At 40.1% G+C, this 25,931-nt stretch overlaps 1 protein-coding gene and 1 long non-coding RNA gene across 5 annotated transcripts in view; one reads left to right on the top strand and one right to left on the bottom strand.

Annotated features, from left to right (window-relative positions):
- Window positions 1-19,228, top strand: part of LOC131752465 (putative protein FAM90A10) — a 50,000-nt gene extending 30,772 nt beyond the window's left edge. Inside the window, exon 2 of the mRNA XM_067030122.1 lies at window positions 18,331-19,228. Coding sequence (XP_066886223.1) covers window positions 18,331-19,155 — 825 coding nt within the window. The 3' untranslated portion in view covers window positions 19,156-19,228. The remainder of the gene's footprint in view (window positions 1-18,330) is intronic.
- The window catches only part of LOC131752469 (uncharacterized), a 67,969-nt gene that overhangs the window by 19,134 nt on the left and 22,904 nt on the right, over window positions 1-25,931 (bottom strand). For 3 of the 4 annotated variants that reach the window (XR_010839872.1, XR_010839871.1, XR_010839870.1), the window contains exons 2-5: window positions 18,742-18,997; window positions 17,918-18,016; window positions 16,499-16,557; window positions 13,066-13,171 (exon numbers count right to left, since the gene is read on the bottom strand). This is a non-coding gene — a long non-coding RNA (uncharacterized lncRNA). Of the gene's footprint in view, window positions 1-11,667; window positions 11,871-11,926; window positions 13,172-16,498; window positions 16,558-17,917; window positions 18,017-18,741; window positions 18,998-25,931 lie in introns of those variants that run through there. The other variant, XR_010839869.1, reaches the window with a different exon arrangement.

The raw sequence follows: 25,931 nt of genomic DNA, 5'->3' as shown, positions 1-25,931 counted from the left end.
ATACATTTACCTATTATACTATGATTGCCATTGTAGCAGTAGTTATCATTACTATTTCTTTATTGTGTTTAGAAAAATTAAGTTCTAGTCTCTTATCAAGTTTGATTATAATAAAATACCACTGTCTAGATTCTCTATATTGTGCACCAGATCTTTAGGAATTATTTACTATTAGTTAAAAGTTTGTACCCTTAAATAACATCTCTCCTATTCCCCACAACCCAGCCCCTGACAACCAACATTCTACTGGTTGTTTGTGAGTTTGGCTTTTTTTTTTTTTTTTTTTTTTTTTTTACAAATAGATGATATCACACAGTATTTTTCATTCTCTTTTTGACTTATCTCAACATAACTTACCCAAGGTACTCATTGTTGAAAATGGTAAAATTTTCTTTCTAATGACTGATAATATTCATTGTGTATATGTAAATATAGATAAATATATAAGTATAAATATTAAATCTGTCTTATCCATTCATCAGTTGATAGGAATTTAGGTTTATTCCATATCTTGGCTATTGTGGATAATGCTGCAATAAATATGGGGGTGCATATATCTTTTCAAGTTAGTGCTTTTATTTCCTTTGGATAAATACCCAGAAGTGGAATTGCTGGATCATATAGTATATGTATTTTTAAAGTTTTGAGAAACCTTCATATTGTTTTACATAGTTGCTGCAAAACATATATCCCCACTAACAGTTCACAAGTGTTCACTTTTCTCCACATCCTCACCAATGTTCATTATCTCTTGTTATTTAATGATAACCATTCTAAACGCTGCAAGATAATACTGTGTTGTGGTTTTGATTTGCATTGTTCTTATGATTAGTCAGGATGACATTTTTATATACCTATCAGTCATCTATATCTCTTTTTGGAAAAAAAAATTATTCCCTTTGCCCATTCATACATTGGATTGTTTGGTTTCATGTGTATTTTAGGAGGCTTTTTTTTAAAGGTATTTTAATTATGTGCCTTTTATCCAATATATGGTCCGCATTTTTTCCCATTTAGTAGGTTGACTTTTCATTTTACTGATTTTTAAATTTGTTGTACAGAAGCTTTGAAGTTTGATTTATTCTCCTTTGTTGACTTCTGCCTTTGTGTTTTGTGCTTTTGGTGTCATATTCAAAAAGGCATCAAAACAAATGTAGAGGAGTTTCTTATGTTTCTTTTAGGACTTTTATGGTATCAGGTCTTAGGTTCAAGTCTTTCACCCATCTTGAGTTCATTCTTTTGAGTGGTTTAAGATAGGGGTCCAGATTTACTTTTTGCTTGTGTTTATCCAGGTTTTCCAACACCATTTATTGAAGACACTATTATTTCCCCGTGGTTGTTCTTGGCTACCTTGTCAAAAATTAGTTAACCTTCTATGTGGGGGTTTAATTCTGGGCTCTTTATTCTGTCCCTCTGGTCTGGGTGTCTATTTTGATGCTAGCACCATACTATTTTAAATAGTATAGACTATAGTAGAGTTTGAAATTAGGAACTGTGATGATTCTGGTTTTCTTCTTTCTCAGAATTGTTTTGGCTATTCAGTTCTTTTCTGGTTTGATAGAAAGTTTAGAATTGATTTTTCTATTTCTGTAGAGAATGTCATTGGATTTTTGAGAGAGGTTTCTTTGAATGTACAGATGGTGTTGAATTAAGGACTTTTAAATCTTAGAAATTCCTCTAACCTATGAGCATAGGATATCTTCCCACTTGTTAGTGTCTTCAATTTATTTTATCAAAGCCTTGTTGTGTTCAATGTAGAGATGTTTCACCTACTTTGTTAAATTTATTCCTAAGTAATTTATTTGTTTTTATGGTATTGTAAATTAGATAGTCTTCTTTATTTTTTCAGAGATGTTTCACTATTTGCATATAGAAATACAACTGATTATGTGTGTTGATTTTATACAGTGCAATTTTACATACTTTGTTGATTAGTTACAACTTTTCAGTTGCTTCATTACGGTTTTTTATATAGAAAATTATATCTTCAAATAATGACAATTTTAGTTCTTACTTTCTTAATTAGATGCCTTTCTTTGTCTTGCCTAATTGCTCCAGCTAATACCAATACTTGCAGTACTATATGTACTGTCCATAGTAGTCTCTTATGATCCTATGTATTTCTGTAGTATCAGTGGTAATGTCTCCTCTTTCATTTCTTTTTTTTTTTTTAAACATCTTTATTGGAGTATAACTGTTTTACAATAGTGTTTTTCCTTTACAACAAAGTGAATCAGTTATACATATACATATGTTCCCATATCTCTTCCCTCTTGCATCACCCTCTCTCCCACCCTCCCTATCCCACCCCTCTAGGTGGTCACAAAGCACAGAGGTGATCTCCCTGTGCTATGTGGCAGCTTCCCACTAGCTATCTAATTTACATTTGGTAGTGTATATATGTCCCTGTCACTCTTCCACTTCATCACAGTCCACCCTTCCCCCTCCCCATATCCTCAAGTCCATGCTCTAGTAAGTCTGTGTTTTATTCCTGTCCTACCACTAATCTCTTCATGACATTTTTTTCCCTTAGAGTCCATATATATGTGTTAGCATACGGTATTTGTTTTTCTCCTTCTGACTTACTTCACTCTGTATGACAGACTCCAGGTCCATCCACCTCATTATAAATAACTCAGTTTCATTTCTTTTTATGGCTGAGTAATATTCCATTGTATATATGTGCCACATCTTCTATATCCATTCATCTGTTGATGGACACTTAGGTTGCTTCCATGTCCTGGCTATTGTAAATAGAGCTGCAATGAACATTTTGGTACATGAGTCTTTTTGAATTATGGTTTTCTCAGGGTATATGCCCAGTAGTGGGATTGCTGGGTTGTATGGTAGTTCTATTTGTAGTTTTTAAAGGAACCTCCATACTGTTCTCCATAGTGGCTGTATCAACTTACATTCCCACCAGCAGTGCAAGAGGGTTCCCTTTTCTCCACACCCTCTCCAGCATTTATTGTTTCTAGAGTTTTTGATGATGGCCAATCTGACCGGTGTGAGATGATATCTCATTGTAGTTTTGATTTGCATTTCTCTAATGATTAATCATGTTGAGCATTCTTTCATGTGTTTGTTGGCAATCTGTATATCTTCTTTGGAGAAATGTCTATTTAGTTCTTCTGCGCATTTTTGGATTGGGTTGTTTGTATTTTTGTTATTGAGCTGCATGAGTTGCTTATAAATTTTGGATATTAATCCTTTGTCAGTTGCTTCATTTGCAAATATTTTCTCCCATTCTGAGGGTTGTCTTTTGGTCTTGTTTATGGTATCCTTTGCTGTGCAAAAGCTTTTAAGTTTTATTAGGTCCCATTTGTTTATTTTTGTTTTGATTTCCATTTCTCTAGGAGATGGGTCAAAAAGGATCTTGCTGTGATTTATGTCATAGAGTGTTCTGCCTATGTTTTCCTCTAAGAGTTTGATAGTGTCTGGCCTTACATTCAGGTCTTTAATCCATTTTGAGTTTATTTTTGTGTGTGGTGTTAGGGATTGTTCTAATTTCATACTTTTACATGTAGCTGTCCAGTTTTCCCAGCACCACTTATTGAAGAGGCTGTCTTTTCTCCACTGTATATCCTTCCCTCCTTTATCAAAGATAAGGTGACCATATGTGTGTGGGTTTATCTCTGGGCTTTCTATCCTGTTCCATTGATCTATATTTCTGTTTTTGTGCCAGTACCATACTGTCTTGATTACTGTAGCCTTGTAGTAGAGTCTGAAGTCAGGGAGCCTAATTCCTCCAGCTCCATTTCTCGTTCTCAAGATTGCTTTGGCTATTCGGGGTCTTTTGTGTTTCCATACAAATTGTGAAATTTTTTGTTCTAGTTCTGTAAAAAATGCCAGTGGTAATTTGATAGGGATAGCATTGAATCTGTAGATTGCTTTGGGTAGTAGAGTCATTTTCACAATGTTGATTCTTCCAATCCAAGAACATGGTATATTTCACCACCTATTTGTATCATCTTTAATTTCTTTCAGCAGTGTCTTATAGTTTTCTGCATACAAGTCTTTTGTCTCCTTAGGTAGGTTTATTTATTCCTAGATATTTTATTATTTTTGTTGCAATGGTAAATGGGAGTGTTTTCTTAATTTCACTCTCAGATTTTTCATCATTAGTGTATAAGGATGCCAGAGATTTCTGTGCATTAATTTTGTATCCTGCTACTTTACCAAATTCATTGATTAGCTCTAGTAGTTTTCTGGTAGCATCCTTAGGATTCTCTATGTATAGTATCATGTCATCTGCAAACAGTGACAGCTTTACTTGTTCTTTTCCTATTTGGATTCCTTTTATTTCTTTTTCTTCTCTGATTGCTGTGGCTAGAACTTCCAAAACTATGTTGAATAAGAGTGGTGAGAGTGGGCAACCTTGTCTTGTTCCTGATCTTAGTGGAAATGGTTTGTTTTTCACCATTGAGAGCAATGCTGGCTGTGGGTTTGTCATATATGGCCTTTATTATGTTGAGGAAAGTTCCCTCTATGCCTACTTTCTGCAGGGTTTTTATCATAAATGAGTGTTGAATTTTGTCAAAAGCTTTTCTCTGCATCTATTGAGATGATCATATGGTTTTTCTCTTTCAGTTTGTTGATATGGTGTATCACGTTGATTGATTTGCGTATATTGAAGAATCCTTGCATTCCTGGAATAAACCCCACTTGATCATGGTGTATGATCCTTTTAATGTGCTGTTGGATTCTGTTTGCTAATATTTTGTTGAGGATTTTTGCATCTATGTTCATCAGTGATATTGGCCTGTAGTTTTCTTTCTTTGTGACGTCTTTGTCTGGTTTTGGTATCAGGGTGATGGTGGCCTCATAGAATGAGTTTGGGGTGTTCCTCCCGAGTTTGAGAAGGATAGGTGTTAGCTCTTCTCTAAATGTTTGATAGAATTCGCCTGTGAAGCCATCTGGTCCTAGGCTTTTGTTTGTTGGAAGATTTTTAATCACAGTTTCAATTTCAGTGCTTGTGATTGGTCTGTTCATATTTTCTCTTTCTTCCTGGTTCAGTCTCGGCAGGTTGTGCATTTCTAAGAATTTGTCCATTTCTTCCAGGTTGTCCATTTTATTGCCATACAGTTGCTTGTAGTAATCTCTAATAATCTTTTGTATTTCTACAATGTCAGTTGTTACTTCTCCTTTTTCATTTCTAATTCTACTGATTTGAGTCTTCTCCCTTTTATTCTTGATGAGTCTGGCTAATGGTTTATCAATTTTATTTATCTTCTCAAAGAATCACCTTTTAGTTTTATTGATCTTTGCTATTGTTTCCTTCACTTCTTTTTCATTTATTTCTGATCTGATCTTTATGATTTCTTTCCTTCTGCTAAATTTGGGGTTTTTTTGTTCTTCTTTCTCTAATTGCTTTAAGTGAAAAGTTAGGTTGTTTATTCGAGATGTTTCCTGTTTTTTAAGGTATGATTGTATTGCTATAAACTTCCTTCTTAGAACTGCTTTTGCTGCATCCCATAGGTTTTGGGTCGTTGTGTCTCTATTGTCATTTGTTTCTAGGTATTTTTTTATTTGCTCTTTGATTTCTTCAGTGATCACTTCGTTATTAAGTAGTGTATTGTTTAGCCTCCATGTGTTTATGTTTTTTACAGATCTTTTCCTGTAATTGATATCTAGTCTCATAGCATTGTGGTTGGAAAAGATACTTGATACGATTTCAATTTTCTTAAATTTGCCAAGGCTAGATTTGTGACCCAATATATGATCTATCCTGGAGAATGTTCCATGAGCACTTGAGAAAAATGTGTATTCTGTTGTTTTTGGGTGGAATGTCCTATAAATATCAATTAAGTCCATCTTGTGTAATGTATCATTTAAAGCTTGTGTTTCCTTATTTATTTTCATTTTGGATGATCTGTCCATTGGTGAAAGTGGGGTGTTAAAGTCCCCTACTATAATTGTGTTACTGTCGATTTCCCCTTTTAAGGCTGTTAGTATTTGCCTTATGTATTGAGGTGCTCCTATGTTGGGTGTATAAATATTTACAATTGTTATATCTTCTTCTTGGATTGATCCCTTGATCATTATGTAGTGTCCTTCTTTGTCTCTTGTAATAGTCTTTATTTTAAAGTCTATTTTGTCTGATATGAGAATTGCTACTCCAGCTTTCTTCTGATTTCCATTTGCATGGAATATCTTTTTCCATCCCCTTACTTTCAGTCTGTATGTGTCCGTAGGTCTGAAGTGGGTCTCTTGTAGACAGCATATATATGGGTCTTGTTTTTGTATCCATTCAGCCAGTCTGTGTCTTTTGGTGGGAGCATTTAATCCATTTACATTTAAGGTAATTATCGATATGTATGTTCCTATTACCATTTACTTAATTGTTTCGGGTTGTTCTTGTAGGTCTTTTCCTTCTCTTGTGTTTCTTGCCTAGAGACGTTCCTTTAGGATTTGTTGTAGAGCTGGTTTGGTGGTGCTGAACTCTCTCAGCTTTTGCTTGTCTGTAAAGGTTTTAATTTCTCCATCAAATCTGAATGAGATCCTTGCTGGGTAGAGTAATCTTGGTTGTAGGTTTTTCTCCTTCATCACTTTAAATATGTCCTGCCACTCCCTTCTGGCTTGTAGAGTTTCTGCTGAAAGATCAGCTGTTAACCTTATGGGGATTCCCTTGTGTGTTATTTGTTGTTTTTCCCTTGCTGCTTTTAATATGTTTTCTTTTTATTTAATTTTTGACAGTTTGATTATTATGTGTCTTGGCGTGTTTCTCTTTGGGTTTATCCTGTATGGGACTCTCTGTGCTTCCTGGACTTGATTGACTATTTCCTTTCCTATATTAGGGAAGTTTTCAACTATAATCTCTTCAAATATTTTCTCAGTCCCTTTCTTTTTCTCTTCTTCTTCTGGGACCCCTATAATTCGAATGTTGGTGCGTTTAATGTTGTCCCAGAGGTCTCTGAGACTGTCCTCAGTTCTTTTCATTCTTTTTTCTTTCTTCTGCTCTGCAGTAGTTATTTCCACTATTTTATCTTCCAGGTCAGTTATCCGTCCTTCTGCCTCAGTTATTCTGCTATTGATCCCATCTAGAGTATTTTTAATTTCATTTATTGTGTTGCTCATCGTTGCTTGCTTCCTCTTTATTTCTTCTAGGTCCTTGTTAACTGTTTCTTGCAATTTGTCTATTCTATTTCCAAGATTTTGAATCATCTTTACTATCATTATTCTGAATTCTTTTTCAGGTAGACTTCCTATTTCCTTTTCATTTGTTAGGTCTGGTGGGTTTTTACCTTGCTCCTTCATCTGCTGTGTGTTTTTCTGTCTTCTCATTTTGCTTATCTTACTGTGTTTGGGGTCTCCTTTTTGCAGGCTGCAGGTTCGTTGTTTCCGTTGTTTTTGGTGACTGTCCCCAGTGGCTAAGGTTGGTTCAGTGGGTTGAGTAGGTTCCCTGGTTGGGGGTCTAGTGCCTCTGTTCTGGTGGATGAGGCTGGATCTTGTCTTTCTGGTGGGCAGGTCCATGTCTGGTGGTGTGTTTGGGGATGTTGGTAGCCTTATTATGATTTTAGGCATCCTCTCTGCTAATGGATGGGGCTGTAGACCTGTGTTGCTCTTTGTTGGGAATAGGGTGTCCAGCACTGTTCATTGCTGGTCCTTGAGTGAAGCTCGGTCTTGGTGTTGAGATGGAGATCTCTGGGAGATTTTCGCCGTCCGATATTACGTGGAGCTGGGAGGTCTCTTGTGGACTAGTGTCTTGAGGTTGGTTCTCCCACCTCAGAGACACAAGCCTGGTGCCTGGCTGGGGCACCAGGAGCCTTTAATCCACACGGCTCAAAATAAAAGCGAGAAAAAATAGAAAGAAAAGGAAGGAAGGAAGGAGGGAGGGAGGGAAAGAAGGAAGAAAGGAAGGAAGAAATGAAGGAAGGAAGCAAGAAAGGAAGGAAGGAAGGTGGAGAGGAGGGAAGAGAGGAGGGGAGGATGGAAGGGAGGAAAGAAGGGGGGAAGGAAGGAAGATGGGAGGGAAGGAGGGAAGAAAGGAAGGAAGAAAGAAAGGGAGAAGACAAAGTAGAATAAAGTATAGTTATTAAAATAAAAAATTATTAAGAAGAAAAATTTATATTAAAAAAAAGAAAAACGGGTCGGTCTAACCCTAGGACAAATGGTGAAAGCAAAGCTATACAGACAAAATCTCACACAGGAGCACACACATACACACTCACAAAAAGAAAAAAAGGGGAAAATAATAGTATATCTTGCTCCCAAAGTCCACCTCCTCAACTTGGGATGATTAGTTGTCTATTCAGGTTTTCCACAGGTGCAGGGCACTTCAAGTTAATTGTGGAGCTTTAATCCGCCGCTTCTGAGGCTGGTGGGAGAGACCTCCCCGTCTCCTCTCTGTTCGCACAGCTCCTGGGGTTCAGCTTTGGACTTGGTCCCGCCTCTGCGTGTAGGTCGTCCGAGGGCCTCTGCCCTTTGCTCAGACAGGACGGGGTTAAAGGAGCAGCTGATTGGGGGGCTCCGGCTCACTCAGGCTGGGGGAGGGAGTGGCACGGGGGCGGGGCAAGTCTGCGGCGGCAGAGGGTGGCGTGATGCTGCACAAGCCCGAGGCGCGCCGTGCGTTCTCTCGGGGAAGCTGTCCCTGGATCCCGGGACCCCGGCAGTGGCAGGCTGCACGGGCTCCCAGGAGGGCCGGTGTGGAGAGTGACCTGTGCTCACACACAGGCCTCTTGGTGGTGGCAGCAGCAACCTTAGCATCCCACACCCGTCTCTACTGTCTGTGCCGACAGCCGCGGCTCGCGCCCGTTTCTGGAGCTTCTTTACGTGGTGCTCTTAATCCCCTCTCCTCGCGCCCGAGGAAGCAAAGAGGCAAGAAAAAGTCTCTTGTCTCTTCGGCAGCTCCGCGCCCGTTTCTGGGGCTCCTTTAAGCGACGCGCTTAATCCCCTCTCCTCACGCCCAGGAAGCAAAGAGGGAAGAAAAGGTCTCTTGCCTCTTCGGCAGCTCCGGACTTCAACTGGACTCCCTCCCGGCCAGCCGTGGCGCACTAACACCTTCAGGCTGTTTTCACTCTGCCAACTCCAGACCTTTCCCTGCGATCCGACTGAAGCCCGAGCCTCAGCTCCTGGCCCCGCCTGCCCCGGCGGGGGAGCAGACAAGCCTCTTGGGCTGGTGAGTGCCGGTTGGTACAGATCCTTTGCGGGAATCTCTCCGCTTTGCCCTCCGCACCCTGTGGCCAAGCTGTCCTCCGCGGCTCCGGAGCTTCCCCCTCCGCCACCCACAGTCTCCGCCCGCGAAGGGGCTTCTAGTGTCGGGGAGTCTTTCCTCCTCCACGGCTCCCTCCCACTGGTGTAGGTCCCGTCCCTATTCTTTGTCTCTGTTTATTCTTTTTTCTTTTGCCCTACCCAGGTACGTGGGGAGTTTCTTGCCTTTTGGGAGGTCTGAGGTCTTCTGCCAGCATTCGGTGGGTGTTCTATAGGAGAAGTTCCACGTGTAGATGTATTTCTGATGTCTCTGTGAGGAGGAAGGTGATCCTCCTCTTTCATTTCTAATTTTGTCTTCTTTTTTCCTAGTCTAGCTAAAAGTCTGTGAATTATATATTTTTGAAAACCCAGCTTTTAGCTTGTTGATCCTTTCTATTGATTTTCTTGTATCTATTTTATTTATTTCCACTCTAGTCTTTATTATATTCTTCCCTCTGCTAACTTTAGGATAAATTTCTTATTTTTCTAGTTCCTTGATATGTAGAGTTAGATTATTTAGGCACTTTCTAATTTCTTGCCATTTGCACTTATCGCTATACACTTTCGTTTCTGGAATGCTTTTGCAGCACCTCATAGGATTTGGTAAGTTGTGTCTCCATTATCATTTGCTTTAAAGTTTTTAAAAGTTTTTCCTTTTGATTTCTTTTTTGACTCATAGACTTTTTTGGAAATGCACTGTGTAGTTTTCCCTTCTTTGTAGATTTTCCAGATATCCTCTTGTTGCTTTCTAGTTTTATATCATTGTGTTCAGATAGTTGATATGATTCTGATCTTCTTAAATTTGCTAAGACATCATTTTTCATATAATCTATCCTAGAGTATGTTCCATGTGCACTTAAGAACAAGTTGCTGGATGGAATGTTCTATATATGCCTATTCAGTCCATTTGGTGTAATGTATAGACCAGTGTATATACACTGGTCTATATAATAAATCCTTGCTCATCCACTATATGGATGATCTATCCACTGCTGAAAGTGGAGTACGAAGTTCCCTACTATTATTGTATTGTCTGTTTCTCCCTTCAGATCTGTTAGCATTTGCTTAATATATTTAGGTGCTCTGATGTTGGGTGTGTATCTATTTACAATTGTTACATCTTGATATGTTGACCTTTGTATCATTACATTGAATATAATGACTTTCTTTGTGTCTTGATAAAGTCTGTTTTGTCTGATATACGTATGGCTACCCCCACATTATTTGGCTTCTACTTGCATGGAATATAATATTCCATGTCTTTGTTTTGAGTATATGTGTGTCTTAAAGCTAAAATGAATGTCTTATATGCAGAATATAATTGTACCTTATATATTTTTTATACATCCAGCCACTCTGTGGCTTTAATTTGTGAATTAAATGCACTTACATTTAGAGTGAATTTTGATACGTAAGGACTTATTACTGCTATATTATTAATTGCTTTCTGAATATTTTATATCAGTGTTCCCAACCTTTTTGGCACCAGGGACTGGTTTCATGGAAGACAACTTTTCCATGGAGTGGGAGGTGGGGATGGTTTGGGGATGATTCAAGTGCATTACATTTATTGTGCACTTTATTTCTATTATTATTACATTGTAATATATAATGAAATAATTATACAACTCACCATAATGCGGAATCAGTGGATGGAAGTCCTGAGCTTGTTTTCACTTGCCACTCACTGATAGGGTTTTGATATGAGTCTGCAAGCAATTGATTTCTTATGGTCTCTGTGCAGTCAAACCTCTCTGCTAATGATAATCCGTATTTGCAGCTGCTTCCCAGTGCTAGCATCACCGCTTCAGCTCCACCTCAGATCATGAGGCATTAGATTCTCATAAGAAGCATGCAACCTAGATCCCTCACATGCCCAGTTCACAGTAGGGTTCACACTCCTATGGAATCTAATGCTGCCGATGATCTGAAAGGAGGCAGAGCTCAGGTGGTAATGCGAGTGATGGGGAACTGCTGTAAATACAGATGAAGCTTCTCTTGCTTGCCCACCACTCACCTCCTGCTGTGCGGCCCAGTTCCTAACAGGCCACGGACCAGTACCAGTCCATGGTCCGGGGGTTGGGGACCCCTGTTTTATATTTCCACTGTTTCTTTTTCCCCTCCGGCTCTGTCTTCCTTTGTAATGGGTGGTTTACCATGTTGGTATGCTCTGTTTCCTTTTTTGTGTTTGTGATTCTACTAAAAATATTTGCTTTGGGGTTACCATGAGGCATACATAAAATAACTCATAGTTAAAACAGTCCATTTTATGTTGATATAAACTTATCTTTGTAGGCTGTAAATGTTCCATTTTAAATTCTCCTTTTATATTTTTAATGTCACAATACACTTCATTCTATTCTGCATAGTTTTTAAAAGCTATTGTAGCTATAGACGTTTCTATCTCCACAGTGGTTTTGGTTCCTTTTTTTTTTTTTTACAGTTTTTGTCTATTTTTGTTTTCTTTATGTTTTTTCTGATTTCACTGAATTCTTTCAATCTTTCCTTGTAGCTCACTGAGTTTTCTTATAACAGTGTTTTTGAATTATTTATTAGGTAGATTGCAGATTTCAAAGTCTTTGGGATTAATAACTAGAAGACTTCGTAATCCTTTAGTTGTGTTAGCTTACTTTGATTTTTAAAAAAAAAAATGTTCCTGGTGTTTTGTGCTTCTGTCTTCACTTTTGAAGTAGCCACCTACTCCAGTGTTTGCTAATTGTCTTCAGGAGAAAAACACCTTCTGTTGGCCCTCTAGACTTAAGAGTTTCTGAGGCTTTCTCAGACCTTCTATGGATCAAAGTGTTTCATGCTTATTTCATCTTTTGACAGAATTCTTGAGATTATATGCCCTATTTTTATCTAGCAACACAATAGGCTGGGGGCTGAATAGAGCCCCTTTTCTTCTCCTAAGGGTGGTGCTAATGCAGAAATTTATGGTCTGTCTCTGGCCTGCAGATGTGAGCCAGCTTCCTTTGTGTGTTCTCAAGCTATCAGCCAAAGCCTTCCCTCACTGCCTTGGTTGTGAGCACCCATGATAAACTAGCCACAGTGTGGATATTTGTATAATGCGTTCAGAGCACTGAGGGTGCCCACTGGCTAGTTGGGAGGATCTATGGGTGAGGCATCCCTATTCGCTCATGGATGGGCTTCTTGATGGAGTCTGTGATAACAGCAGGCAGAATCTGCACCACATCAATTTCTTCTAAGAATCCTATCTGCTACCTCTTCCCACCCCAGTCATTCATCTCATAATTCAGCACTCTGAATGGGGCAGGAAATCAATGGGCCTTTTTGACAACATCCCACACAGTTGGAGAAGCTACACGTTAATTCACATGCTCTCACTTGCCCCTGCAGGGGAAATTATGGGCCAGGAAGAGCCCTCTTGGCCTTTAGTTGTTCAGTCTTGGGGGAGGCTTGATGTTCGTAAAGTGAAACCGTTCCTTTTACTTTGTTCAATTCATGCAAACTCATACATATTTTTTTTTGCCCCAACATTATGCCAGTACTTCTCTACAAGAAACCTGAATATCCACAAAAGCTCTTTTGTTCTTAAGTGATGGATTAAAACAGGATTTTCCAGGTACCCCCAGGCTGTAGCCAAGAGGGTATGGAGCCAGTTAACAGATGACTGCAACGTCCAGAGCTGGGACTGAGGTCTCTATGCCTAATACCCTGTGCACAGGTGGGTGAGACACTCCTCCTGTTCTCCTTGACATATTTTGCTGGATCCCACAGCTCCTATAAAGACACTATGGTTTGTGAATGAAGCCAAGTTGTTATTAAAAGGGGGTATGATGAAACACATCTTATTCAGTCATAATGCTGATATAAATCCTCACAGAAGTATATTCAAGTCAAAGTGAGTAACTCAACCTGAGCTTCTTTTACTTTGCTTTTTTATCTTTTTTCACTCGTCTTGAAACCTCAACTATGAGGCCACCTGGAGTCTCCCATTCTTCATTTATTAAGGGAAGAAGTCCTAGAGAGAGAGAGAGAGAGAGACAATTCCACGTGATAGATTCTCACATGGAAAAATGATTAGGTCCTTTGTCCCTCCTAATAGAACCCCACTCTCTATAAAACCACCCACACTTTCTTGACCCAGGTCAGAGTTTCTTCCCATGCTGTAAAAAGACAAGAAGAAATCAGGGAGCCGTTACCCTTTTTCTTCACCTCCAGGAGTTCTCTTTGTTTTACATCATTATTCTTGGAAAATATTTAAAAATTCCCATGTCCAGAACTTAAAAGGATTCAGTAAATTAGTATTTCTGGGCATCATTACTTTTTATTTTTTATTTTTTTGCAGTACACGGGCCTCTCACTGTTGTGGCCTCTCCCCGTTGCAAAGCACAGGCTCCAGATGCGCAGGGTCAGCAGCCATGGCTCACGGGCCCAGCCGCTCCGTGACATGTGGGATCTTCCCGGACCGGAGCACGAACCCATGTCCCCTGCATCAGCAGGCGGATTCTCAACCACTGCGCCACCAGGGAAGCCCATGGGCATCATTACTTTTAAAAGATCACCAGCTTATTCAAAATGCTATCAAATTGAGAATAAGTACACCTGCACTACTTAGTTAAAAAAACAAAAGTACGTGTGAGTCACATGAAAATACTGTTAAAACGCACTTTCTGACCAGGAGGCCTGAGTTATGCCTAAAAGACTGAAATCTGAACACAATTCAGGGACAGAGACTACACTGAGACTACTAAGGTCCTCTTTTACACTCAAGTAAGTAAAACTTGGTGACAAGAAAATAAACTTATTAGAGATGATTGGAAGTGAGGATATTTGTACAATATAACACATTGGGAGGATCTCATTATCATCAAGAAACTAACCAAATATTTCAAGTGATTTTTAATAAACAAAACATGTAAAATGAAGACAATATCCTCCATTATGGTTATCAGTACAACTTTCTCTCAGAGACAAAAATTCTAGTTTCAGTAAAGGCTCAGTTTAAAAAGTACAGACCTTTTCATCCCCAGAGGTGTCTATTTTATCCAGAGTTTCCCAAATTCCAGTCACTTGCACAATGAATACAAATAATTTTTAATTATTTTCCTACTGACATAGCTCTATATTTTACAGTGTGTTGACTCAGTTTCTTATTAATTTACTAATATTTTTCTTTCAGTTTTATTGAGATATAATTGACATATAATACTGTAGAAGTTGGAGTTGTACAGCATAATGACTTATATACTGTGAAAGGATTAGCAAACAATTAAAAAATTTTCTAATTTACTAAATACTTTATATGACAGTTTGGTAATCTCCTTTTAAAACATAAGTTAGGGCTTCCCTGGTGGCACAGTGGTTAAGAATCTGCCTGCCAAAGAAGGGGACATGGGTTCCAGCCCTGGTCTGGGAAGATCCCACATGCAGTGGAGCAACTAAGCCCATGCACTGTGACTACTGAGCCTGCTCTCTAGAGCCCATGAGCCACAGCTACTCAGCCCATGTTCCACAACTACTGAAGCCTGTGCACCTAGAGCCCATGCTCCACAAGAGAAGCCACCACAATGAGAAGCCCATGCACAGCAATGAAGAGTAACCCCTGCTCACTCCAACCAGAGAAAGCCCACATGCAGCAATGAAGACCCAACACAGCCAAAAATAAATAAATTTAAATAAATTTTTTAAAAAATAAGTTAAATTTACGTAATTCATAACATTGCATGATATTGGCTGTGAGACCCTCAATATTATTTGGTGTTCTGAAATCCTTACATATACCACAGCTGCGGGAGTGCTGATTCATGAGACACTGATTCAAGAGCAACTGATTCTGCTTTTTTCTTCTTTCTCTTACTCCCATTGTCACCTCCTAGACATGTTAGATTGGAGGCTGAAGCTTCTCTGCCATGGGGGCGGGGAGAGTCACTCTCCTCAGAAGATATCAGAAGGTCCTCATGGAGAACATGGACTGGGACATGGATCAGTATCACTCAGATTACTCCAAGATGTGAAACATATGACTTGTAGGATTAGGCATCTCAGGAGGATGAAATGCAAGGGTGTTCTGAACCTAGACCCAGCCTCCCCCCATCCCTTGTCCCATCTCATGAAGACAATTCTGAAGAGTTAGTCTGGAACATGCATAGATGGTGGGGGTTGGAGGACAATGCAGGCCTGGATTGTGCTCAGGTGAGGTGAGTTGAGTAGAGTCTGGGGGTCAATGCTTAGCATTAGGCCAGATTTCCTCATGGTCATTTGGTGTGCCTGTTTGTATCCAAGTTCAGTTATACTTGGAAGAGGATGGAGACTATGGACAACTCGACAGGTCAGGTCTCTGAGTATCCTCAGAGGATAAATAGGACCTGAGTCTTACTTTTTTTGGGGGTAGGGTAGGGGGGTAGCTTCTAGCAAGTCTGAATGGAGAGGTGGGCAGATCTCTTGCCCAGTGCCTGAGTTTGGAGTCCTGGACAAATTTATGTTTGACAAGCTATGGTCTGGGCATTGAGTCTACTTCAACACACTTGAGTTGTGCCTTGTGGTTGAGGACACGGTCCAGACCAAATATCCTTGTGGCAAGCTGAGAAACTACAACCAATACCACAGAAATAACAATTAAAAAAAAAATAGGAATACTATGAACAATTACATGGCAACAGATTGGACAACCTAGAAGAAATGGGTAAGTTTCTAGAAACATAGAGCCCACTAAAACTGAATCAAGAAGAAATAGACAATTTGAACAGACTTATCAATATAAGTGAAATAGAATCTGTAAATTAAAAAATTGCCTACCAACAAAAGTCCAGGACCAGATGGCTTCACAGGCAAATTCTACCAAATATACAAAGAACTTATACCAATTGTTTTCAGCCTCTTCCAAAAGGTTGAACAGGAAGGAATACTCCCAAAGACATTCTATGAAGCCACCATCACCCTGATCCCCAAACCAGACAAAGATGCTACCAAAAAAAAAAAATTACAGGCCAATATCTCTGATGAATGTAGATGCAAAAACTATCAATAAAATATTAGCAAACTGAATCAAATAACACATAAAAAATCATATACCATGACCACATTGGATTTATCTAAGGGTAAAAAGGATGATTCAGCATACACAAATCAATGTGATACACCATATCAACAACAACAAAAAAAGACAAGATCCACAGGATCATCTAAAGAGATGCAGAAAAAGCATTTCCTAAAATTCAACATCCATTCATGATAAAAACCCTTGAGAAAGTGGGCATAAAGGGAACATATCCCAACGTAATAAAAGCTATTTATGACAAACCCACAGCCAATATACTACTCAATAGTAAAAAGCAGAAAGCCTTACCAGTAAAATCTGGAACAAGACAAGGATGCCCAGTCTCACCACTTCTCTTCAAGCCACAGCTATAAGACAAGAAAAAGAAAAGGTATCCAGACTGGAAGGGAAGAGGTAATATTTTCATTATATGCAGATGACATAGTACTATATATAGAAAACTGATAAAACAAATTCAGGAAGGTAGCAGGATACAAGATTAACATACAGAAATTGGTTTCATTTGTTTACATTTACAATGAAATATCAAAAAGGGAATACAAACAAACAATTCCTTTTAAAATCACATCAAAAAATAAAATACTTAGGAGTAAACCTCACCAAGTAGGTGAAAGACTTATATGCTGAGAACTACAAAAAAATTAATAAAGGAAATTGAAGATGATTCAAAGAAAGGGATATTCCATGCTCTTGGATTGGAAGAATTAATATTGTTAAAATGGCCATAATACCCAAAGCAACCTACAGATATAATGTGATCCCTATCAAATTATCCATGACATTTTTTACAGAACAAGAACAAATAATCCTAAAATTTATACAGGACCATAAAAGACCGAGAGTTGACAAAGCAACCTGAGGAGAAAGAACAAAGCAGGAACCATAAACCCTTCCAGACTTCAGATACTACTACAAAGCTACAGGAATCAAAACAATGTGATACAGGAATGGAGTCAAGATGGCAGGGTAGGAGGACACAGAGTTCATGTCTCCCAACAATTAGGGCACCTACCAAGCACTGGTGGGGAACCACAGACACCTAATGGGATGGGAGGAACCCTGGAGCGACCAAGTAGGACATGGCGGGGAGGGAGGGGAAAGGAGAAGTGGAGGCAGGATGGGACCAGCACTCATGAAGGGATGCTGGGGGAGGGGAGGGGTACCCATACCTGGAGGGGCCCACCCACAGTGAGGGGAGCAATGGGGACAGGGAGAGACCCTCAGGAGATTGGAGGAATGAAAGGGAAAGCAGCTAGCATGTTCCCCACCCACTTGGGCCCTGGGGAGCCTGCTGAGGTCCTGGGCCTTATCCTCTTCCTTCCTAGGCCCCCTCTGGTCACGTGGGTCCTGAGGGCATGGAGGGGGGGAACCAGTGCCCCTGAGGGGTAGCTGGCGGGGGTGGGCTGGAGATTTCTCAGGAGACCAAGGGGGGCAGCAGCAGCAATGAAAGGAAGTGACAGAGTCCTGCAACTCTGTGAGGGTGAGTCCCTCCTGGTTCCTACACTTTCCCTCCTGGGTAACCCTGATTGGTCTCCCCATCCCCTTTTGTGTGAGGAAATTGTTCCCATTCCCTTCTGACCAATGGGGTCATTTAGTGGACCTTTCAGATGCCATTTTCCTCCATTTCTTTCTTTCTGCATTCTTCCTTGCCTCTCTGGGAAGAATAGAGTATGTTGGCAGGGGAAATGAAAGTCATTTTAGCCATACCGTGCCATAAGCTGAATCCTTGAAGTTAGAAGAGCCAGTTTTCAATTGCGAGGCATCCTCCAAAATTGGCCATCAAAACTCATTTCACCATCACAGTGCCTGCAAGACAGTAAGTGGTGTACAGTCCCAAAAAGAGTGTATAAAAACCTTGTCTCCATTAGTTGAACAACAGACATTGATTACAATCTTCCTCTTTTTTGAGCTGATGTTTAAAATGTATCAACAGGATATGGCTGTTTGGTTTCTGGTGACCACCCCAGAGGTTGAGTAACTCATTACATTTAAGTTGACTCCTTGTCTGTCTCTTACTGTGAAATTTAATATAGGAGATGTTGTTTGGTTAATTTTAATTTTTACGGGACGATGAGGAAATTCTAACGTATTGTCTTTCTCTTTTTGGTGCTCTCCTACAGCCTCCACAGTGGCCAATGCTCATCCAGGCATCCAAGAGGAAATCTGTCCTGGAAATGGATCACCTGATTAGCTCACTGATCGGGAATGATGACCTGAAATCCACCTGGCCCTCAGGGCATCCCATCAAGAGAAGTTTGGTCCAGGACTCCATAAGCAGCATCCAGGCACCAGGCAAGAGATCTGCTCAGATATCCACCCTGGCTTGTCTGAACCCACCAAAGAAACCCAGACTGAGTCCCATCCAATTTCCTAAGAAGAGCACCCTGAGACCAGATCTGGGGGTTTTCCAGAATCTGCAGCCTCCACCCAGTACCACCAGACTTGGGCCAACCGTGGCACCCCCAGTGACCAGGAAGACACCCGCTCAGGTGCAAAGCATTGACCTCCAGCCTCCACGCAACACATCTTACCTGAATACTCTCCAGGCCTACACCAGAGTCCAGCCTCCACCCGTCAAACATGTTCCAGGCCAGCCTCTCAGGATGCTCTTCAGGAGAGTAGGCAAAGCCTGGTGGAGCTGCACATACATGACATCTCCCTCTTTGTCTCCTGCTGAGAAGCCAACCCCTCCTGCTCAGAGCCCACCCATGGGCACGAAGTCTGAGGAGCACTGTGCCCCAGGCCCCTGGAGTGTCCTCTATGATGACCTTCAGATTTCTTCTTCCTCTGAAGAGAGTGAGAGGGAGACACCAATGACCACTAAGACATGTCCTTCAGCCCCAGGTACCCTGGAGGTGACTGTGGAACAGAGGAGGGGAAGTCCCAAGGAGTGGCCTGTCCCTGGTGAATCAGTGATTCTTCACCTCTGGGGGATGGGTGGGTGAAACAATAGTGGAAACCCAGGTTTTGCTTAGGGACACACATGTGGAAAGCACTGTATTTTCTCCTGATGGCATCAGAGTCAACATGGAAATGGTGCTTATCAAACTGGAATGTCAATTCTTTTGCAAACTCAACCTTTGTAGACAATTTTGAGACAATTCCATGAGAAAGTTTTAACTGTGGTGTAAATAGAAAGCTGTGGTGAGAATCTGGAAATGGTGGCAAATGTCTGAAAGTATTGCAGCTGGCTAAAGGGCCTAACTCTGCTTTACAGAATGACAGCAGGGCCCTGAGTTAAGATGAGATTTGTGGATTCTGTGGACTTCTTTCCATGTAAATCATACAGGGGACTGCTCCTGTGGCTTTGTTTATTATTATTATTTTTCTTAGTAAACATTATTCTAAAGCTTTGTTTAAAATTTTTCTTTCAATATCAATAAAATTCGAGGCAAAACAAGTCATGGCATACGTGGTTCTTATTTTTCAGCCTTGAAGATACCCTTGACATTTATTTTTCATCCTCAAAGCTTATGGAACTGGGAGGACAGAGGAGCTTGGAAGAACTGATGCTATTCAGAAATATAGACTCTCAGGCACCCCTGCCCCCAAGACCACGCACTGGCCAGTATATGCACATACACAGTCTGCCCTTGTCAATGTCAGGCATGGAGAATGTGATAAGCACTGTAGGCTGACTTGTTCTCACTGAGGCCCACATGCCACTCTGAGGGTGAATTTTAATAGCTACATATGCCTCAATCTTACTTCAAATGATCCCACGTTTCGGTTGTCTGTTTTGAGGCCCAGGTATTGGGATTTTAGCTGCTCTCCAGATGAGTGGATTAGGCGGCAATGTTTGAGAACCACTGGAGGTGGTGTGCCAGGATATCCCCTGAGACCCATGTCATCTCTTTTCTCTAACATATGACACAATCTGACTAGGACCATGGAAAACTATGTAGCATTATAGAAGGAACTTCCTGGGAGGAGCGTATGGCTGCTCCCTCCATCCTAGAGAACACCTGTTTGGGGAGTACGTCTGCCTTCTGCAGAACTCTGTACCTCCAGGACGGAAAAACCACTGTGGTTAGAGGAAACCAAAAGGTCTTTTAAATATGGAGGAAATAGAGAGGCTCCCCTTTGGGCTACACCCAGAGCCTGCTACAACTGTGGATATGAACCTGTCTCCAGTGACCTACGTCACAGTTTATGTTTCCTCCCTTGTCTTCTGACCAAATCTGGCCCTTTTACTGAATGATGGACTCTGACAAAACCCAAAGAGCTCTACTCTTTCCTTCTACCATTGCATAGGATTTGAGGAGGCATTGACTCTACTTTCCAGAATCTTCTAAGCTTCACTGAAGAATAGGCATTTGTTAGAGAAGCCATTTGAGATTGGAATGGATGGGTGCAAGAACTTTGACCTGCCAACACAGGGAGCATGGTCCCAGGACACATGAATGTTACATTTTAGTAATTCAGCATTGATGTGAGGCTCACTGAAATCGTGATGTCAGTTAAGGCAAGTTTGTTTGTTTAATCTACCCAGGGCAAGTCAGGAAACTCTTCATACTTGATAGAAAATTCCCAGAGAAGCCTAGGCTTCACCCCCACCCTAAACCCCACCCCACCTAAGCCCCGCCCCCCACAGCCAAGGACTTTTCTGGCCCTTTTTTTTCTATTTTTTCCTTTTTTTGAGGTTGTGGTTCTGTCTTACCTCATTGTTATTGTTGTTTCATTTATATTCTAATTTTTTCTAATAAATTTTTTATTTTTCTAATTTTATTTTATTTTTTATTCTTTGTTATTGTTCTGCTCCTTTTGGTTTGTCCCCCCCGCCCTTTTTTTTTTTTGGCTGTTGTGGTTCTGTTTTACCTTTTTGTTGTTGTTGCACTTATATTTTTTCTAATGAATTTTTAATTTTTCTTATTTTATTTTATTTTATTATTCTTTGTTATTGTACTGTTCCTTTTGTTTTTCTTTTGACATGCCACGTGTCTTGCGGGATCTTGGTTCCCAGGCCGGGGGTCAGGTCTGACTCATGTGGTGGGAGTGCCAAGTCCAAACCATTGGACTAACAGAGAAACTCAGACCACAGGGAATATTCACCAGAGTGAGGTCTCCCAGAGATCCTCATCTCAGCACCAAGACCCGGCTCTATCCAACTGCCTGCAAACTCCAGTGCTGGATGCCTCAGGGCAAACAACCAGGAAGACAGGAACACAGCCTCACCCATCAAAAAAAAAATGAGATGACCAAAAAAATTGTTACAGATGAATGAGCAAGGTAAAAACCTACAAGATCAAACAAATGAAGAGGAAATAGAAAACCTACCTGAAAAAGAATTCAGAGTAATGATGGAAAAAATGATAGAAAGTTTCAGAAATAGAATGGAGGCAGGGATCGTGAAAATACAAAAAATGTTTAACAAAGACCTAGAAGAGAACTAAAGAGCAAACAGTGATGAACAACACAATAACTGAAATGAAAAATACACTAGAAGGAATCAATAGCAGAATAACTGAGGCAGAAAAACAAATAAATGAGCTGGAAGTTAGAATGGTGGAAATAACTGCTATGGAGCAGAATAAAGAAAAAAAGGATGAAAAGAATTGAGGACAGTCTCAGAGACCTCTGGGACAACATTAAATGCACCAACACTTGAATTATAGGGGTCTCAGAAGAAGAAAAGAAAGAGAAAGGGTCTGAGAAAATATTTGAAAAGGTTATATTTCAAAAGTTCCCTAACATGGGAATGGAAATAGCCACCCAAGTCCAGGAAGCATAGAGAGTCCCATGCAGGATAAGCCCTAGGAGAAACACACCAAGACACATATTAATGAAACCAACAAAAATTAAATACAAAGAAAAAATATTAAAAGCAGCAAAGGAAAAGCAGCAAATAACATACTAGGGAATCCCCATAAGGTTATCAGCTGATTTTTCAACAGAAACTCTGCAAGCTAGAAGGGAGTGGCAGGATATATTTAAAGTGATGAAAGGGAAAAACCGACAACCAAGATTACTCTACCCAGCAAGGATCTCATTCAGATTTGACAGAGAAATTAAAACCTTTACAGACAAACAAAAGCTAAGAGAATTCAGCACCACCAAACCAGCTTTACAACGAATGCTAAAGGAACTTCTTTAGTCAGGAAACACAAAAGAAGAAAAAGACCAACAAAAACAAGCCCAAACAATTAAGAAAATGGTAATAGGAACATACATGTTGATAATTACCTTGAATGTAGATGGATTAAATGCTCCAACCAAAAGACACAGACTGGCTGAATGGATACAAAAACAAGACCCTTATATATGCTGTCTACAAGAGACCCACTTCAGACCTACGGACACATACAGACTGAAAGTGAGGGGTTGGAAAAAGTTATTCTATACAAATGGAAATCACAAGAAAGCTGAAGTAGCAATACTCGTATCAGATAAAATAGACTTTGAAATAAAGACTGTTACAAGAGATAAGGAAGGACACTACATAATGATCAGGGGATCAATCCAAGAAGAAAATATAACAGTTATAATATTTATGCACCCCACATAGGAGCACCTCAATACATAAGGCAAAGGCTAACAGCCATAAAATGGGAAATCAACAATAACACAATTATAGTGGGGCACTTTAACACCCCATTTACACTAATGGACAGATCATACATCCAGACAGAAAATAAATAAGGAAACACAAGCTTTAAATGACCCAATAAACCAGATAGATTTAATTGACATTTACAGGACATTCCACCCAAAAGCAACAGAATACACTTTCTTCTCAAGTGCACAGGAAACATTCTCCAGGATAGATCACATCTTAGGTCACAAATCAAGAATCGGAAAATTTAAGAAAATTGAAATTGTATCAAGCATCTTTTTTCTGACCACAATGCTATGAGATTGGAAATCAATTACAGGGGAAATAAAACTGTAAAAAACACAAATACATGGAAGCTAAACAGTGCACTGCTAAATAACCAAGAGATCACTGAAGAAATCAAAGAGGAAATTTAAAAATACATAGAAACAAATGACAATGAAAACACGATGGCCCAAAACCTATGGGACACATAAAAGCAGTTCTAAGAGGGAAGTTTATAGCAATTCAAACTCACGTCAAGAAACAAGTAAAATCTCAAATAAATAAGCTAAACTTACACTTAAAGCAACTAGAGAAAGAAGAACAAAGAAAACCCAAAATTAGTTGAAGGAAAGAAATCATAAGGATCAGAGCAGAAATAAATGAAATAGAAATGAAGAGAAGAATAACAAAGATCAATAAAACTAAAAGGTGGTTCTTTTAGAAGATAAACAAAATTGATAAACCTTTAGCCAGACTCATCAAGAAATAAAGGGAGAAGACTCTAATAAAATTAGAAGTGAAAAAGGAGAAATTACAACTGACACCGCAGAAATACAAAGGATCATAAGACACTACTACGGGTTTCCCTGGTGGCGCAGTGGTTGAGAATCCGCCTGCTAATGCAGGGGACACGGGTTCATGCCCCAGTCCGGGAAGATCCCACATGCCGCGGAGCGGCTGGGCCCGTAAGCCATGGCCACTGAGCCTGTGTGTCCGGAACCTGTGCTCCACAATGGGAGAGGCCACAACAGTGAGAGGCCTGCGCACCACACACACACACACACACACACACACACACAAAATGGGGCTTCCCTGGTGGCGCAGTGGTTGAGAGTCTGCCTGCCGATGCAGGGGACGCGGGTTCGTGCCCCGGTCCGGGAAGATCCCACATGCCGCGGAGCGGCTGGGCCCGTGAGCCATGGCCGCTGAGCCTGCGCGTCCGGAGCCCGCGCTCCGCGATGGGTGAGGCCACGGCGGTGAGAGGCCCGCGTACCACAAAAAAAAAAAAAAAAAAAAAAAAAAAAAAAAAGTAAAAAAAAAAAAGACACTACTACAAGCAACTATATGCCAGTAAATGGACAACCCTGAAGAAATGGACAAATTCTTGGGAAGGTACAACTTTCCAAGATTAAAACAGGAAGAATTAGAAAATATAAACAGACCAATCACAAGCAATGAAATTGAAACTGAAATTAAAGATCTTCCAACAAACAGAAGTCCAGGACCAGATGGCTTCACATGTGAATTCTATCAAACATTGAGAGAAGAGCTAAAACCTATCCTTCTCAAACTCTTCCAAAAAAATGCAGAGGATGGAACAATCCCAAACTCATTCTACGAGGCCACTATCACCCAATACCAAAACCACACAAAGATATCACAAAAAAAAAATAAAAGAAAGAAAGAAAATTATAGGTCAATTTCTCTGATGAACACAGACGCAAAAATCCTCAACAAAATGTTAGCAAACAGAATCCAACAACACATTAAAAGCATCATATACCATGACCAAGTGGGTTTTATCCCAGGAATGCAAGGATTCTCTAAGATATACAAATCCATCAATGTGATATACCATATTAACAAATTAAAGAATAAAAACCATACGATCATCTAAATAGATGCAGAAAAAGCTTTTGACAAAATTCAACACCCATTTATGATAAAAATTTTCCAGCAAGTAGGCATAGAGGGAACCCACCTCAACATAATTAAAGGCCATATATGACAAACCCACAGCAAACATCATTCTCAATGGTGAAAAACTGAAAGTATTTCCTCTAAGGTCAGGCACAAGACAAGGATATCCATCTCACCACTCTTATTCAACATAGTTTTGGAAGTCCTAACCATGGCAATCAGAGAAGAAAAGGAAATAAAAGGACTACAAATTGGAAAAGAAGAAGTAAAATTGTCACTGTTTGCAGATGACATGATACTATACATAGAAAATCCTAAAGATGCTACCAGAAAACTACTGGAACTAATCAATGAATTTGGTAAAGTTGCAGGATACAAAATTACTGCACAGAAATCTCTTGCATTCCTATAAACTAACAATGAAAGATCAGAAAGAGAAATTAAGGAAATAATCCCATTTACCATCACAACAAAAAGAATAAACTACCTAGGAATAAGCCTACCTAAGGAGGCAAAAGACATGTACTCAGAAAACTATAAAACACTGATGAAAGAAATCAAAGATGACACAGACAGATGGAGAAATATATAATGTCCTTGGATTGGAAGAATCAATCTTGTGAAAATGACTACACTACCCAAAGCAATCTACAGATTCAGTGCTATCACCATCGACTTACCAATGGCATTTTTCACAAAATTAGAACAAAAAATTTTACAATTTGTATGAAAATACAGAAGACCCTGAATAGCCAAAGCAACCTTGAGAAAGAAAAACACAGCTGGAGGAATCAGGCTCCCTGACTTCAGACTATAATACTAAGTTACAATAATCAAGAGAGTATGGTACTGGCACAAAAGCAGAAATATAGATCAATGGTACAGGATAGAAAGCCCAGAGATAAACCCACACACCTATAGTCACCTAATCTATGACAAAGGAGGCAAGAATATACAATTGAGGGGCTTCCCTGGTGGCACAGTGATTGAGAGTCCACCTGCCGATGCAGGGGATGTGGGTTCGTGCCCTGGTCCGGGAAGATCCCACATGCCATGAAGTGGCTGGGCCCGTGAGCCATGGCCGCTGAGCCTGCGTGTCCGGAGCCTGTGCTCCACAACGGGAGAGACCACAACAGTGAGAGGCCCGCATACCGCAAAAAAAAAAAAAAAAAAAGAATATACAATTGAGAAAAGATAGCCTCTTCAATAAGTGGTGCTGCGAAAACAGGACAGCTACATGTAAAATGAAATTAGAACACTTCC

The sequence above is a fragment of the Kogia breviceps genome, chromosome 3 (assembly GCF_026419965.1).
Source record: "Kogia breviceps isolate mKogBre1 chromosome 3, mKogBre1 haplotype 1, whole genome shotgun sequence".
NCBI classification, from domain to species: Eukaryota; Metazoa; Chordata; class Mammalia; order Artiodactyla; family Physeteridae; genus Kogia; species Kogia breviceps.
The sequence above is the reverse complement of the archived record's forward strand: the minus strand, read 5'-3'. Positions and strand labels throughout refer to the sequence as shown.